Source organism: Trichoplusia ni, chromosome 25 (genome assembly GCF_003590095.1).
Source record: "Trichoplusia ni isolate ovarian cell line Hi5 chromosome 25, tn1, whole genome shotgun sequence".
Taxonomy (NCBI): Eukaryota; Metazoa; Arthropoda; class Insecta; order Lepidoptera; family Noctuidae; genus Trichoplusia; species Trichoplusia ni.
Window position 1 is genome coordinate 3,595,077 of NC_039502.1, and position 17,400 is coordinate 3,612,476.

The 17,400-nt window shown below is 38.2% G+C and overlaps 2 protein-coding genes across 3 annotated transcripts in view; both read right to left on the reverse strand.

Moving 5' to 3' along the window:
* LOC113505227 (leucine zipper putative tumor suppressor 2 homolog) overlaps positions 1 to 13,396 on the reverse strand; it is a 90,805-nt gene extending 77,409 nt beyond the window's left edge. The window contains exon 1 of one of the 2 annotated variants that reach the window (XM_026887840.1): positions 9,333 to 13,396. The gene's annotated coding sequence lies outside the window, so the exon portion shown is untranslated. Of the gene's footprint in view, positions 1 to 8,955; positions 9,195 to 9,332 lie in introns of those variants that run through there. The other variant, XM_026887841.1, reaches the window with a different exon arrangement.
* On the reverse strand, positions 13,258 to 17,232 carry LOC113505268. The gene is made up of 4 exons (XM_026887886.1): positions 17,108 to 17,232; positions 16,317 to 16,677; positions 15,868 to 15,962; positions 13,258 to 15,087 (listed from the first exon to the last, which is right to left on the reverse strand). The coding sequence occupies exons 3-4, from the start codon at positions 15,955 to 15,957 to the stop codon at positions 13,258 to 13,260; spliced, it is 1,920 nt and encodes a 639-aa protein (XP_026743687.1). The 5' UTR covers positions 15,958 to 15,962; positions 16,317 to 16,677; positions 17,108 to 17,232.
* Positions 17,233 to 17,400: the final 168 nt, after the last annotated feature.

Below are 17,400 nucleotides of genomic sequence, written 5' to 3' on the forward strand. Positions count from 1 at the left end.
CATGAGTTAACGAACTCTAAACAACGACGGTTTCTTTTATTCATGAGTTGGTCTACTACCATCTCGTAATATAAGACTGTTGCAGATGTGGAAAAGGGACGAAGCTATACTCCTTTTATCCTATTCTCTCGCTTCCACGGTTGCGACAGCTACTCTATAAGACGTGGTATCAGGCCAAATGATTAACAGACAGACAATGAGTTCATTGCGTATGCTTTATGGTACTTATAAAAATTGTGGTGAAATGTATGGTTTGTTGCTAGGTTGTGTTTGGATAAACACGCTAATTCCAGGAATTAGAATTGGGAGATATTTTTGTGTTCAATAGCCCGTTTTATGAAGAGGGCTTAGATTAACACTGCGTATATGTACGTATTATTTTAAACATTTACCTACTCATAGAGAAATGGTATAAACAAAACGAGGTCTATGCCCAATAGTGGGTTACTTAAGGACGACATAATATCTATTGTGTACAAAGACTGTACGATCCATTTTTTTAATACTCTCATACGCTAAATAGCATAACCCTATGATAAATAATCGCGGGATGTTAGTAACTTACAAATTCATCCATACATCATACATGGAAATCAGATATAAACACGATTTAAACTAAAGATAATGTATATTATTATATCGCAGTAACATTTAACCTATTTACCGAGTAACTAGACACATTTGATATCTATACGTTGGTACTTTATTTCTAAGTTATATCCATAATTTCCTCAGTTCAAGAGAAACAGGTATATTTGTACCTGTATACCTGTATAATAATTGGTTCGTTAAAATGCTAAATAGGCATATTAGATTAGACATCAGTTATTGCAAAATATATAAGTGAAGATTATACAGTCAGGAATAAAAAAGATTTGGAACTTTTTATTTTAATATTTTTTCGAGTTTTGAATTTCTAAAAAAATCATGGTCTAATAACTCTATCATGGTCATGATAGAGTTATTGGAGGTTTCGTTTACCACATGAATACTTATTTGTAGATTATAACTAAATGTCGCCTTTACCTTTCGTTCTCAGGATTGTAGAGACATTTTAGATGTCATTTACATAGGTATTATTTTTACATACCACTGGCAATTTAGTGTCGTCGGCGTCGTAGGAAAGAAGGATCTCTTGTAGAGATAACGCAAAAACACGTCATTTATACTCTAAGCTCTATAATTAAACTACGAGTATTTTGCACTCGATTATACTGAATCACTAAGCGAGGTTACCCAGACCTAGGTTACGCAAGGGTTACCTTCCTTTAATTTCTGTTTGAATTACATATACTCACTTAGAATATGTATTTTCTGTGGTTTACTCATTTGCGAATTCGTAATAATGCAAGGATTTCGGACGCTCAGGGTTGCAAGTTCCTTCCTTTTAAGTGCATTAAATATTATGCAAAAACACTTCATGAAAATTTGTTTATTCCGTAGTCATTAATACGATTGTGAAAGAAAATTTAACAATTGAACTTATCTTTCGGTTCGTATGTGTCTTGACAAATATACAACTGGGATTATTGACAATTGGACAGTTTTTGTAGTCAAAATAAAACCTTATTGAAATAGGTCCTGATCGACGGAGGGAAAATTTACGAAATGGATGTATAATGCAGTAGACCGAGCTCTATAGCGTATTTTGGGAGAGCCCTTTGCAGTCCTCTACTGGGCATAGTTTTGGAAAACGACTATGTCTATGGCTGATATTGACGATAAATAAGAAAAAAGATAATAAGGAAGACATTGCAAAGAAAGTATTTCTCGGCGGGGATAAACCACATGTGTTAATGAGGGGTTGTGAGTGTGATGTTTTGTATCTTTTGCAACCCATGGAAAATCAGGACCTAAGGACTAGTTACAGTAGTTCTGATTGGTATTCATATTGGTCGCACAAACTGCGCGTGACTCGTGAGGACCTGACAAGGTCACCAACAAAGCTGTATTGTGGCGGAATAATGAGTACTGGTCGAAAATAATTGCCATCGATTGACATGCTTATGAAAAAGAGAAAAAGACTCCTTTTTTGAATTTTGAAGAAAAACATAATCCTCACAAAACTATGATCTTTTACGTAAGGAGGGTGATAAAAAAATCCCTCAAAAAATCTTGCGTATCAATAAAGGAAGCCATGTATCGTTAGTGTAACGAATACCTTTTGGTTAATTACGTTTCGATTCATTCCACGCCGAACAAACGCTCGTCAATCAATAAACATCCATTATGTGGAAAACAGTTCTATCAATTGAATTTCAAAAGACTACTTGATTCCAATGAGGCCGGCTAAGAAATTTATTGTCTATTTGTTAAATAATTATAAAGGTTATTTTAAGTGCCTTTGTGGTTTATCATCAAGTTTTTATTTTATTGGGGGATAGGTATGTCTGATTCAGGTATAGAGGTTTATAAAATTTGTGGTGTGTGTGGTCTTGTGCTAATGTTAGATATTGTTTCAGATTAATCCCTTATCCTCTATACATCCAAGTATCTACAACATAGTTTTCTTTTACAAAGTAATGTTACGTTAAAATTTATACATAAATTTATTACATCTTACGTCATATCTCTATAACATTTTATAGAGTTCGCCTCAGAGCACAATTTTCCAAGACTACAAAAATAATTAGTTTCACTAAGGAACATGACTTTTAAAAGTAGAATCTCTCTCGAATTATCTGTAAATAATGTTGCACTAGGCATGCCGACACCGAATTCCAATCCTTTATTTATAAAAGGTCCGTTGCGCTAGCGCAGCGGCTTAAATTATAGAGGGTGAATCGTCTGCAGTTAAACGAACCACGACTCATGAAGTTGTTGGAGCTTTTTGTACTTTTTACTGGCAGGCATTAGATCGCAACGTCTCGTCCGCCATTATTAATGCGCCGATAAAGCCCGAACGGCTTCGGCTGCGCTCGGCCAATTGCGCGGGCGTCGATCCATAGACAGACAGCGTCTCATTCGCTATTGTAAATTTATTGATTTATATCAAACGCGAATGTCTCCTATTTCTATTTTTAGTTAATGACAAAATTATCAACGTTCTGCATAGTTCCACCCACGCAGCCGGAAATGTTTTGTCACTACAATTTATTTGATCAGATTTTCGGCCATCTGGCCTGCGGAGAACAAGTTTCATGTACTAATTGCATATTTATATTTTCTTTTGGAGCGATAATTTTTTGTAGTACCCGTGCCATCTGTTGGTTAAAAAGAGATTTAGTGTGTTATATTTTCAATTGTGGTTTTACGAGCGAGTTCTGCAAGTCACGGAGGCTTGCTAATAAAAACCTCGTATTGTAGCAGGAACTCGGGTACTGAGCGGAGTCCAGATGTTCATAGACCGTCATTACCTACCTCGGTGGTCGCCGCGTCGTATAGGTGATAAATAAATGGTTATCTGACCGGATCGACGCATGCGCCGCCCGCCGCGTGGGAACCTCGGCTTGGTTTCAAAACAACACGACGCACTTATGTTACACGCCGTATAATTGTTACAAGTGATACTAACTTTCTAAAAAGTTGTATTGAGTTACATGGTTTATGATAAAACTTATTGATTTGTTCTGTCGATACTCGGGTGTTTACTGTTTGTTTTCCATTAGAGTCTTCAGAGAAATGGTTATGGCCATCAAACTTCGAACTTTAATAAAAACCAAAAAGAGAGTATAACTCTATTATATTTGTTTGATATCATAGAGACGGACAGTCACATGACATTCCAGAAAATAAATATAAGTCATGCGTGCCTTGATCGTGCTAAAATTCAGTAGAAACAAATTGAAACGCACGAAAAAGATCTAAATCCTTGGCTCTTGGCGCAAAACTTATCCTTTACGGATGTCGAGGCATGACATTGACATTTGACACAGTATTTCATGCTCTCTCGTGTTCCAAACATGGATGCCGAACTATTTAGTCAAATCAGTTTAGATTCTCAGAAACCGATGTACGAAAAAAATGTCTTTATTATATTTTGCAAGACATCTCTGTGAAATGCTTTGGATTCTGTACCGCACGAGTTTCGGCGGCGCCGCTCAGACGAATAAAGCTTTTTCCTGGTTGACCGCCAGCGGCATCCACAAAATCCTCTCTTAAACCATAACCCTTATTTATTACCCATTAAGGTTGAGAATAGGATGGTTTAGGATGTAAGTTTCGATAGAGATCAAGTTACAGTGGTACCGTAAGTCAGCGGTTTGACAAAGGGAGTCAATTCGAACGTATCTGAGGATCGCTCGTGACTCATCTGTCTATGGTGATTATCTCGAAACAATATGGCGACCGGCTCGTGAGGTTCACTGTTCATGGCTAGGAAAATTGGGAATACCTCTACTAGATGAGATTGATAACTGCTGATATGACAATCAAATTGTTTTTTTGTTACAGTGCCGTTATGCCAATCTTGGAGAATTTTGGATTGAAAGGAGCTGAGGGCAGATTTAATTCGTTCAGTGGTTATTGCAATGTAATAAAATCAGTCACGGAAACTCATGAAATAAAACAAATATTTAATATTTGTTCAATAAAAAGCAGAAGCCACTGTACATCAAATTACCAAGACATTTTAAAAAAGACCCCAGTTTAAATCTATCAGCAAAAACAATGCAGTAATCGCCAGTTGTTACCATTAATTATGAAGTTCCAATCAATCTTCGGAAGGTTTAAGAGATCATGACGAAATGTACCGGAGACCACCCCGAAAGTATTTTTTTATAAAAGCCGTAATTATCGAAGTCCATTTCGAAATGCTTGCGATATGGATAACAACAAAAAAGACGGGTTACGATCTGCGAAACATCTACCATAACGCTAACTGAATTAAATACTTATTTTAAAGCAAAAGAGGCATTTGTAAATAGGCCTAAAAACTCTTTCCTAACTGATTAACACGCTTTCAAAAGTATTTCTATACGTTTCATCGTGATATTTTTTTTTCTATTTTTGTCGTGAATATAGCCTTTATTTACTGCTTTTGAATCAAGAATGATTTTCGTTTTTTTTATCTAATCCTTCTAGATCCTTCCATCAAGAACCTTATTTTATTAGACGAAGTTTTTCGGTGGTGATTGAAGATCCTCGTACATGCAACATGCCATGGTTTGAGACGACCACTGGCATTCGTTGTTACATCAGCCGACTTGGGTCCGATCTTTTTTTATAGTATTCTACGACGGCTACTGGTAAGATTGCCGTTTTATCATAACGTTTAAATACGTACAACTTATTCACCTCATTGTTTAACTTTTTTCAAGTCTTGGCCATATTTTAGGAATATTTTGCACCATAAAGGTGTTAATATGATCATAGATCCATGTCGGATTCACATGGGAATATTAGCAATCCGTTCACTGAAGATATATAATATGATGAAAAGAAATACTACACCGGTGACAGAGATGATTTCTAATGAAATGAATCACGTTAATTAGTAAGTAGAAAGCATGTGTTAGTTGCAGAACAAGATAAGAAATTTATAACATAGAATTGGAGCGAACGTTATCATTATCTACAGAACTAATTGCACTGCACATTATGATCATTCTATTAATACCTATTTCGAATTAAGGAAAACGTTCTTGGATTAGGGAATCCTCAAAATTTCTGGCAAATATTACAACAACATTTATTAGAGATATCGAATATAATGTTTTTTTCAATGAAACCGTTAAACAGACGCTTTTGGAAGTTAAAGCATTTGGACATGTTTTTATTTATCTATGTGGGATTGACTCTAGCAACATTTTACACTTTTAATGTTAAGGCTGGTAACTTTATCGAACTAAAATCAAGTTCAAAATTTCTTCACGCTAACAGTTCTCAGTAAGTAATCAGGCCAATATAAATATGCATGTTTCACCTTATTGCCTAGTTACCTATCATATCACGACCTCAGAAATATTGCAAATTAATCGAATTAATTTCTTAGAATCGAGTAAAACGAATTAGTGTTCAACACGTATGCCTCATATTAATTGGGGTTGTGTAATTATTGCAGCAAATGCAATAATACTTAGTCAATAATAATTGCTGTAAATGTACAATTCGATGCACACATTGTAAAACCTTGCGATTTCAGAGTCTTAGCTACTTACTTAGCTTTCATAAAGTTATTAGTATTACATTAAAGGTAGATATTATAACGAATGTTATATGTAATTAAAATTGTAATTATTAAATAACTTGTTATAAATTAAATTTGAGAATAATTGCGGTTAAGATTAACGTCAAAAATAAATACTAAAACGCAAACATGAGGAACTATAAACAATAGCCACTTCCAGTACTTAACCTCAAAAATAAATATTTCGTAAATTGAAAGATTGACGCACGATAAGCACTATCTTCAATGCAATGTAAGTTTTAAGTTACGTGCAAACATTGCACCCACAACAATGCTACATTGACGCGTAGTCACGGCCATTGAAGAAATATAATTTTCTTGTTTTATTTTACAAGGTAAGGCTGATATGATTCCACGGTCAATGCCTTACAATAAAAAAGTAATATTTTAGTGACCTGTAGTAGCCTAGTGATTTCATGACCGGTTACATATTATTTACTGGCAAGAGATTACAAGTTCACCTAGAGTCCATTTTTAACGTTTTACCAGTTTAAATACATACGGCCTCTCTAAGTTAGACTACTCTTGCGGCAACACCGACTACCAAGCGATAGAGAAAAAATACAAGGAAAACAATCTAGGTGAAAGTAATTAAAGGCCGGCTCAATAAGTCTGAAATCGCGATAATGCCTTGATTAATAGTGAATAATACCTACCTGAGTACTTACTTGTTTTTTTTTTCTATTCAGTCTTTTACTGAAAAAGGTTTTTTAGCTTAGAAACTTTTACTCACCCACCTAGTTTGGTTTAAGTTTTACAGAGTCAATCAAAAATCTAACTGCGAGAATTGTTTACGTTTTACAATTATACAGTGTCGTAATATTTATTTTATATTTGCCCATTTGGTAGATTACCTACTTAAAATTGCGCCATTTGCTGGTTCAGCAATTCCCGTTCCGTACCGACGGCTCCTTTCGCTGAGTAGTCACAGCTAACTTAACATCTGCTTTTTAAATAATTATGTAAAACGAAAACAATTGCGTAAGTTTCATTAAGCAAACTCTACTTTAAGCTTTACTTATTTAGGATCTACAAATAAGAGACAGGCGCAAAACAGCGCATCCCAACTTGAACCACTTAAAGGTAGCAATTTATTAGCAGCACCGTGAAACACGATCAATCTATACGTCTCCGGGTGACGTAAGCGGCTAATCCCAGTAGTGAAAGGATACATTGGAGGTCGCAAGGAACCCATAATGCCCAAAACACGAACTTCTTACACAAGTAAGTCTTTTGTTTGCCGAGATGTTCAGATAAGCATCTAAACAAAGGCGTTTCGTTCAAAACATGATAGTGGATCGTTACACTGACAGGAAAATAGATCGATGTTACGAAATAAGGCTCTTTATATGCAAAATTGTTTTGCTTACATTTCACAAAAGTTACTAAATAGCACTTGTGTTGCTTTTTTCATTTTTATGTCATTCGCCCAATTTGCTATACTCAGGTAGGTCATATACGTAAGAATAGAATAAATCTTTGAAAGGAAGAAGGAAACAACGACAAGATGTTATGAAATAGGCAAGCACTCACGCACCTACTGTTTTTAGTAATGTGACAAATAATGGCGTCATTTCATTGTCTGTCTAAACTATAAACTGGTGACCTAAGACGTGCACACTGTTTATCAAAACATTTCATCAGTAACTTCTTAATTGACCATCGATCAGTCTATCAGGAATCGAGAAAAAAGTATCGATGCCATATCTCGGATCTTATAACATGTGGGGAGGTTATATCGCTGTTTATGGTATATCGTGGACAATGGGCCGGTAATTACTGGCATTGGGCGTGGGCAGCCGATAAGCCTTCAGGACTTTTGTGGCTATCTCGCGATCTCACTCTACTAATAAGACTGGCTGATTTGTGCCTTTCTTCAAGCATTATTAAACGCAAACGTACCTGCTAGGTGCTACTGGATAATAAAACTTAACGCAGCGTTAAAAGTATCGTAGGAAAAATAACTACTGTTTTATATTTTCTTGGTATTTTATGATAGGTAAGTAAAAGATTCCAGTAACATACGTACCCAAGTTTTATAAAATAAACCTATGGTAAAAGTGTTCTGTGCACACAAATTCTAGCATAACTATCAGTATCTAACAAAAAAGTATATAAGTCTATGATAAACCTGTCTGTTAGCACTTGAATCACTATTTGAATTTTTATGAAATTGGTAGTCTAAGCGCACCTCGAAAGGCATTATCGTAGTTTTGCCGCGATAACTGATATGCCTAGCGGGTGCTAGTGTCAAGTAACAAAATTACGTACAAATTGCAACGAAACAGCCGACTTCAAGAGTACGAGAAACTATGTTAGATATAAATCACTCAACAATATGTCGGTTTAACGCATTTGTGAACAATAGCGGTCAAGTGAGTATTAGTGGCAAGATTCAGACCTAAGCAGCCTACCTATGCCATTGCATGTCATGTTATGCAGTTTACTAAAGTAGCTGTTGAGTTTAAATAAGCTTAATTGAGGAAAGCGAATTTGAAACAATAATTATTACCAGCACCACCAACCAATCCACATCAAAACTTTCTAAGTACCTACTAAGTTCAAGATCTTTTGCTAAAATTAAATCATATTTACGGCAATTTAGATTAAAAGCCAGTTAGGGGAAGGCCTACCAACATAAGCATGGTGGCCTATTTCAAAACATTTCTACTTTCTAGACTTTATTTATTAAGAAATGGATATTCTAGTAGCGCCCAACTACTGTTGTTCAAGGCAAAAAATAAGGCAAGTAGAATTATGTAACAAGACCTAGAAAAAACAAACATTGAATTGTTTTCACTAAGATTTTATTATTTAAATCAACATACCTACTGCTTACTGCTCAGTTTCAAAACGAAGAAGACGCTGAATTTTTTTAGGTATGCCTGAATCACTAACTAGTAAAGAGGATTTTTATTTATTTATGGAATCTATCTAACTAGGATCTTTATAAAGGATTCGTAAAAGTTAAATCCAGAGAATTACTACAGTTCACTTTTGAAACACTTGTATCCTGATGTTTCAGAATTAAGTCTTCGTCTTGACATCGTGTATCCTCGCTAAGTTTAAACTATAAGCGTTCATGTTAACTATTAACTTTATTTCAAATCACGTATAAATTTTAAATTAAAACTGAAAATTAGCGTGACAACTTGGGAGTCAAAACATAACCAACTTAATTTAAAAAATAAATGCAAGAACTTACCCTTCTTTAATAAAAAGGTTTGAAACAAACGCTCTTTCCGAAAAGTTCAATCACAGAGCTCAAAACACAATATCACACGTGAAATCAGTTCCTATCACTGCAACGTCCGTTTTCTTTATTATTTTTGTTCGACGATAAGACCGGACGGTTCACTGTTATTTTGAACCGGCGTCTCGCTCGCAACGAAGCACCGCGTGCATTTCAATGGATGAAAGTGTAAACCGTGGTTTTTGTATAGCGTCCTCTCGTTTACACTAGCGCGTGCGAAAAAGAGAGGGACAAGCTGTAGTCAAGTTTGGCTTTTTGAGTGGAGCGACAACTTCGCCCACTATTTTATTGTTATTCTAATCCTCATCTCGGTAATTCTGGCGGCTTTAGAGCGGCAGTGTTTTGTTTACTAAGATACTTAACGCCATCAGACTTGGGATTTCGTCTGAAATTTGATAAAATTTTCAGGATTTGTAAGGGTATAAGGCGAGTCAAATAAAAAACGCATTGTGGATCGATCATTATTTTTATTTTCTTCCCACAAGTGGCAAGAACCAGAGTAGCGAGCACAACCTAACATAATGAAATTGGTAACTATTTTCAGGGATAACCACTTCTAAATTAATTAACAATTGGTATAATTTGGTACAATAACAATGTAATAAGCTCATACGAATGTATGCGATCGCCATTTATATTTTTACTTAATTGCAAAAGTAATGGGCATGTGCCAATTTTCGCATTGTTAGTAGACATCAAAAATTCTAATCCATATTAGTGAGAAGAACAGTAAGGTGTATTTTTAAGATCCATCAAAGTATTGTGTAAAATTTTAGTTTTCTTAATTTGCAGTGCTTTTTAAGTTAGGCTCAAAAAGATAAGATGTGAAATCCCTTGTGTACTGCTCCTACCCCGGCCTATATCTTTTTAAATCTCTAATGATTTACGAAACTTCAAAAAGAAAATAAAATTATATAAATTGATATGAAATGTAAACAAATATGCATGTAACCAAGGCCATGTGGCTATCGGTTACAAGCCGACTTGTCTCTGGTGAGAGAGCAACAGGATTTAGAATTTTTTTACTACATGAATATTTTTTTTTCTTTTTTAAACGTGTGCTGATTTGCTACGTGTCCAAAGTACATATCTATAGAAAAACGCGTTTGCTCTCATTTACGAAAAATAATATTGTGTGTAAAACAAACATTGGTTATTCACTGACAGTAAAAAAGTTGATATACCAATAGTTACATATTATAACGACGAAGAGCTCTTACGCCACGTATCAATGATCTTGTGGCTTACAATAAGGTTGTGATTGTAGGGGACAGGTGAAAAACCCTTTATTACCACTTGCTTCGGCTTCTCATTGGCACAGCAATAAATTAGCGTGAGTACATTTTAACACATGAGCTGACGCAAGTGAATATAAAGGCCTAGTAATTAAATAGGACCAAAATAAATCTACCAGACGAAAAACTTAACGGACAGGTTGTTATATAACGTGGTCTCGATAGCTTTATTCACGTCCTATATTTAAAGGTCGTTTGCAATGGTTTGGTACAATTTGATTATAATTAGTCCCCACTACCAAACACCATCACAAACACCTTCTGTTTTTTAACATTTGCTTAAACATTTCAACAATTGTTAAAAAACTATTATCCACAGATGTTTTGGATAATTTAACATCAAGCGCATAGGCACATTACATTAGATTAACAACTAATCAAACATAATATTATATGCAAACTTGAAACTAGTATTTTTTTTTTGCATTTTCTAATATTTTTTATCGAGGTATCCTTTAGCGAATATCGTTAATGGAATAAGTACAATATAATATGAACTTATGACAGAAAAAAATGATATACATTATGTGACACGAACAAATGAAAGTGAATTAATTAGTTGAATGAGTTTAAAAATACCCAACCTCTCTAATAACGTAGCTTTAGACATTACGTTAACATTTCACTATCTGAAACATTGCAGAGTCTTAAGTAAACCGATGTAATTGTCTACCTACACATATTAACATAACATCAAACATTTCAGATAAAGAAATTGGCAACAGAATAAGCGAAAGTATAATGATACATCATTTAGAAGAACTGAAAATGACTATACATTAATTTCACAATATACTAAATATATACAATGATAGCCTTCCTGATGTAAATTTGCGATGACATTTTTTTTAACATTTTTCGTTTTCAGTTATTACAAACAGAAGTAAATCACACTACATAAAAATAAATATATAAAACACGACACATAAAGTAGCAAAGATTGCACGAATATTAAAGATTTATATGAAATTGTAACAAGGCAAGGCTTTCAAATGAAATAAATATAAGTGTGTGGGAAACGCGTACGTAACAGCGCGCCGTCGGCGAGCCTAATTGCACGCGGCTCCCGTGTAAAATGAAAATATACGAAAATATAACATATACACTTCTTATGTTTTACATGAACTATGATAACAGTTACGCCTATATGAACTGTTACAATCCATACTTGGAGCTGTAAATTATGTTACAATTGATGGCCGCCGCTGTTTACCGTTACGTGGTGCTACCATCATGTAACGCAAGGCCTGCCGATACAACTTGTGAAAAGTTATCAAACCGTTTTCCTAAGGGAAACGTGCGTTCGCAACCGGTAAGCAGCGGCGACCGGCATATATCAAAGAGCACGACACTTAGTTCATCGTATTCGACGACACTCCAGGGGGCTTTTAGCGCCCCCACTTACATAGTCCAGCTTCATACAAAACTGCTAACACCTCGAATTACCACTATCCGGCAGAACGCAACAGGGGCCTGGGTCAAGAATGAACACAAACCCGCAACGCATCTGCCACCCTACATTATATAATGCGGCAAATCAATAAAATCGCCGCGTGTAAAACTTAGACAACATGGACAAACCATAACTGTCCGCATCCGATAACGTTCGAACCACGGACATATAAAAACCGCATCTCACAAGTTCGGCTTCTAAGGCGGCTTCGACTGTGGGTACATCTTTCGTGAACAGTCGGCCAAAAGGCGTACCCACTGTCGGACACTGGAGATGCGACTTATCATCCCCCTTACATTAATGTTCGCGTTCAAAATGTTGCAAAAGAAAACAGAACAATTTATTTTACGATATAAAATTTTGAATGAATTTAGATACCAGGAAACGTAAACGAAAAATACTAACAAAAATAAAATACCTGTTCTACTTAAACTTTACATTAACAAATTATTAAACAAGTCGGGACGATATTATTGTAAGAATTATATTAGAATCGTCCTATCGTGTTTGTCATGGAATGCTATCGACTCGTTTCGCGTAGGTAATTTTGAAATATAACGAATAAAATATATATTTTTCCCAACAATCATTTTGTATAAGCAATATACAATATATTACTTATTTTTTTCAAGGACTTTGTTTAATAATAACTTTCAATATTTAACATATTTCCACATTTATAATTTTTGTCGATTTCGACTTCGAAACGATAGCATTCCATCAAACATTACTACATCAATATGAAATCTCTACAAAGAAAACATTGAACTAAAATTAACGTTACATTATTACTCCTCCCATCGATATCTACAATCATAAGATATGTTAGCACTTCTAGCCTTCCACTTTGTACCTCAACAACCCTAGACACTCAGAGAAAGTAACGTTTAAGGCTTCGCTAATATTATTTCTATTATTATTGCTAACTTTTTTCTTTCTTATGCCACTCGAAAGAGCAATCGAGCCACGAAGGACATCATCTCGAATCTATCACGGCGGCACGTCGTTTTCGAATTGGAAAAGCTGCGATTCTCACTTTTCGACATTTAAACAATAATACGATCGAAGAAAAAGGGGAGGGGCGATATATATATACAGGTTGCAGCACAATAGATCGGAAGGTGGAACCCTAACGCGTGAGCGGGCGGTCCGCCGCCAGCGCCAGCGAGCAACACGGCAGGAAGCGCGCGTGCGGGTGACTGCACGTGGCCGCGCAGCGCAGCGCCGCGCTGTGGCGCCGCTTGCGGTCCCCGCGCGCCTCCCCCCCCTCCGGCGCCGGGGCCGGCGGCGCGGGCCAGGCGCGCGGCGCGGCGGCCGGCGCGGCGCGCGGCGCGGGCAGCGCGCAGGCGCGGCACGGGCGCCCGCTCCACACGGAGCGCGCGGCGCTGGCGCGCATCTTCTTGGCGCCGCCGCACTCCTCGCAGGGCGCGCGGGCCGCGGCGGCGGGCGCGGCGCGGGCCTCCGTCTGCACGCCCGCGTCGCGCTGGCGCAGCGGGAAGCGCAGGCGCAGGCCCGGCTCGTCCAGGTCGGGGCAGCGCTGCGCCTCCGTCAGGTTGAGGCGCCCGTAGTCGATGCTGCGCACGGCGCGGTACTCCAGGTAGCGCTCCAGCGACGAGCCCAGGTACAGGCCGCCGGAGCGGCTGCGGTGGAAGTCCACGGTGTCGGGGTCGCCGCAGATGTCGAAGGTGTCGCCGTCGGCGTAGCGCGGCGGCTCGGCGTCGCTCTCGCGGCGGATGGGGCGGAAGTGCGTGCGGGCGGAGGTGAGCAGGTCCTCGCGCGGGCGGGAGGGCGCGCGGCGCGGCGGGGAGCGCGGCGGGGGCGCGGGCGGGGCGCGGGAGGCGCGGGCCCCGCTGCGGCGCGGCGGCACCTCCACGAAGCCGCTGCGGTCGCGGCTGTGGTTGATGGCGGTGAACGAGCGCATCGTGTTGGCTACGGTGGTGAGCGCGTCGTAGATCTCGTCGCCTTCGTACAGAGCGAAGGACTCCAGCTCGCGCGGCTCGGGCTCGACAACGTCGGCCAGGTTGAGCGGCCGGAAGCGGTCATGTAGCGCATCGGCGATGCGCGAGGGCGATTCGACGCGCTCGAGCGGGGGCGGGAAGTCTGCTGCCTCGGTGGACCAGATGCTTTCCGTGAGTGAAATTAGACTGCACTTTTCGGCGGACGGATCGGCAAACAAGCGGTCGGAGGGAGATGACAAAAGATCTTGGAAGTCTATCGGCAGGTCCTGGTACTCATCATCTGGAGTATTTTGATCTTTCGACCACAAGGCCTCGATACTGCGATCAAACTTCGCTTCAAATTTGGCGTACAGTTCCTCCTCCATGGGCGTGCGAACACGTGGGTTAAGGTCCTCAGTGATGACCCACTCAGCGTCGAGATCGAGGCTGTCGTCCCAGTCGGGAACCATGTTCTCGTTCATGCCGATTTTGCCTTTAGTGATCTCTTTGATCTCGTCAGTGACAGTGTTCTCACACGTGCCGTAACCCTCATCTAATGCTATAGCTCTGATAAACTCCTTAACTGGATCCTGGCTCTCCATATCCCAAACACCCTCGTGAGTAACCCACTCAGGCAGGTTTTCTTTGCTGTCGAAAGATCTGCTGAAACTGTTGCAACGCTTTTTGTTTTTTTTCTGACCGTGGTATGAATTGCGTCTTTCTTTGCCTGAAGTTATTTTTTTATTTTTCGCATTCCAATCCTTAGACACAGTTAATTCACCTTGCATTTTGATCTTGGAATCAGGCGCTGACTTGCGACACCACGCTGGCGGTGGGAGATAATACGGTAATGGCGACTCTCGACCTTTCTTCAAAGCCGGAAACGCAGCGTAATATCGACGGACAGCCTCAGTTTCTTCTAGGGAGCACGTGGGCATGCCTACTCGTGACGCACCTTCTTGATCTTTGATGTCCTGTAGTCTTGTACACAGCTGATCAACAATGTTGTCAAGATTAGGTTCCTGAAAAAAAATTACACATTTATGTTGTTTTGCATTCTAAACACAGAATCACTTATTAATTACAACAATCTACAAATATGATATTAATGAAACTTCTAAATTACAAAAGCAAGGCAGTTGCAAAAAATATGTACAAGACAATTTTGTCATGTTGGTTCGAATACCAACTCAATGTGTATACTTTTTTCAAAATGCCTAATGATTTAATCAACTAATTACTATAGTTGAATTGCATTTGTTTTACATAAATATTTATTGCAACTACGGAATCATACTTTCTGAAAATTAAATAACTAAATTCAATTTGGAAAGTCTACTCAAAAATAATTGCAAATGAAAACAGGTATAAATATTGTGATCGCAAAGAGAAACACTGAAATGAGCAAATACAGATAGAACTAAAATTTTACATGTCATAATGATTCTGAAAATCCTTAAATGTAAAAGATTCAGCATAATACTCAAGACAATAACAATGCAAATAAATCTACTAGGTATCTAAATAAACAATGGAACAAAGGAAGAATGCAGTGTTACTCCCAAACTAGTGTGCAAACCAAAGGGGACATCAAAATACTGTGGTGTGGTGCTTTCATAGGCAACAGTCAATAACAAGGAAACATCTAGTTAAATTTGGACACAAGTTCATTCCAAACTACTACTCACAAGGAAAAACCAAAATGTTTTCATTACATAACACATAGATAACATACAATACAATAATATTATCATGTTGCCTATAAAAATAACATATAACATTGGAATAGATGCAAAACCGACCTTCTTGTAAGGATTCTTATAATTGTTAATTGTCTTCATTTTAACATTCCCACCGTTATGGTCACTTTCCAGTGTTACTGAGCACTGCATTTCCTCTTGACAGTCGAAAAAACAATAATTAGTTCTTACTGATTATTATTTGATCACTAACAAGTTGGCAAGTCACTATTTCATCATAATTATTTCAATTAGCGTAATGATGTTTAATAGCCTAAAATGTATCAACTAAATAGTTCACACTAAGGTATGTAACAGTTTTGTGCCCAAGATAAATATTTTGTTAATTTAATTTAACAATAACAATAATTTGCTTGTTTTTGAAAGTCATAGTGGTCAAGTGATATTAAATGCCTTATTCATATCTTGCTTTTACTAGAGTAATGGCCATGAATGTACAAATATTTACACTGACTTGCAGTAGTGTTTGGAAGAGTATTGAAGTGACTTACCTGTACCAAGTGTGTGGGTATCAGATGATGGAGTGTAGAGTTTGATGAAGTTCTCTCGACGTGGCAGGCCAGCAGGCAAACGCCTGACTCTCTCTCTTATGCTTACGCATCCTGTCCTTGATAGTGCCTGCCGTTATCAAACACCATCATCTTGTATAATAATCGTGAGTCCATTTTACAATCGCCGTGGGCCGTGTGATATAAATCGATCCTTTAATTCCTCCGTTACTAATACATCCTTGATTTCTTTGGCCTATTCTTTGCTTGTGGGTCGCGTTTTTTCTTCTAATGCAGCGCTTTGCTTCAATTTTTTTGCAATCGCATTGTCACTAGCTAATAACAAATGGTGCACCCCTTAATTCTGCAAAACAAAACGTATTATTTTTATAACATGCAGTGTTTTGACACAATGGTCATCGAGATATAGCAAGCACAAAGAATTTAGTGTGCCGTGATTGTACCATGCCCGCCCCGTTGCGCTAAATGGGTCGATGGCGCCAAAACGTCACCTGAGCGAGGGTAAGCGCGGACGAAGGCTCCCTGCATTCGCAACGTCACCGCACAGCACTTTTTGTTATACATCAACAAAGAGTAGTATCACGCGCGGCACGGCAAGACTTTAATCGTCGTTTTGTTCTGAGTCATACTCATACTACTCATCTCAAGTACGATACGATGCAATTTCACAAGACGACGACAGTGTTACATGATGCACTTTCACTGAGGACGCGCTATTCACCTACTTCCGCATTGACACATAAAAACAATCAGAAATATTAGCAATTACTCACCTGTAACAGTTTATACGGGGTTAAACTATCATGTTATATCAATACACACACACCCCACATGAAAAAAAACATGGCAGCCGCAGCAATGAGTGAGTGAGAGTCACAAAATTATTTTATTTTGCGCAACTCCGTCAAAAGAATGGTATGACGTCTCTGTATTAACCAATCACAGGGCTTCGCTTTTCAAAATCATCAAAGATGGCGGACAAACAGAGCGAGTTTATACTATACGCACCTTGTGATTCGTCGATATCTGTCTATTGGTTATGCTAGCATAACTATGTTACAATACT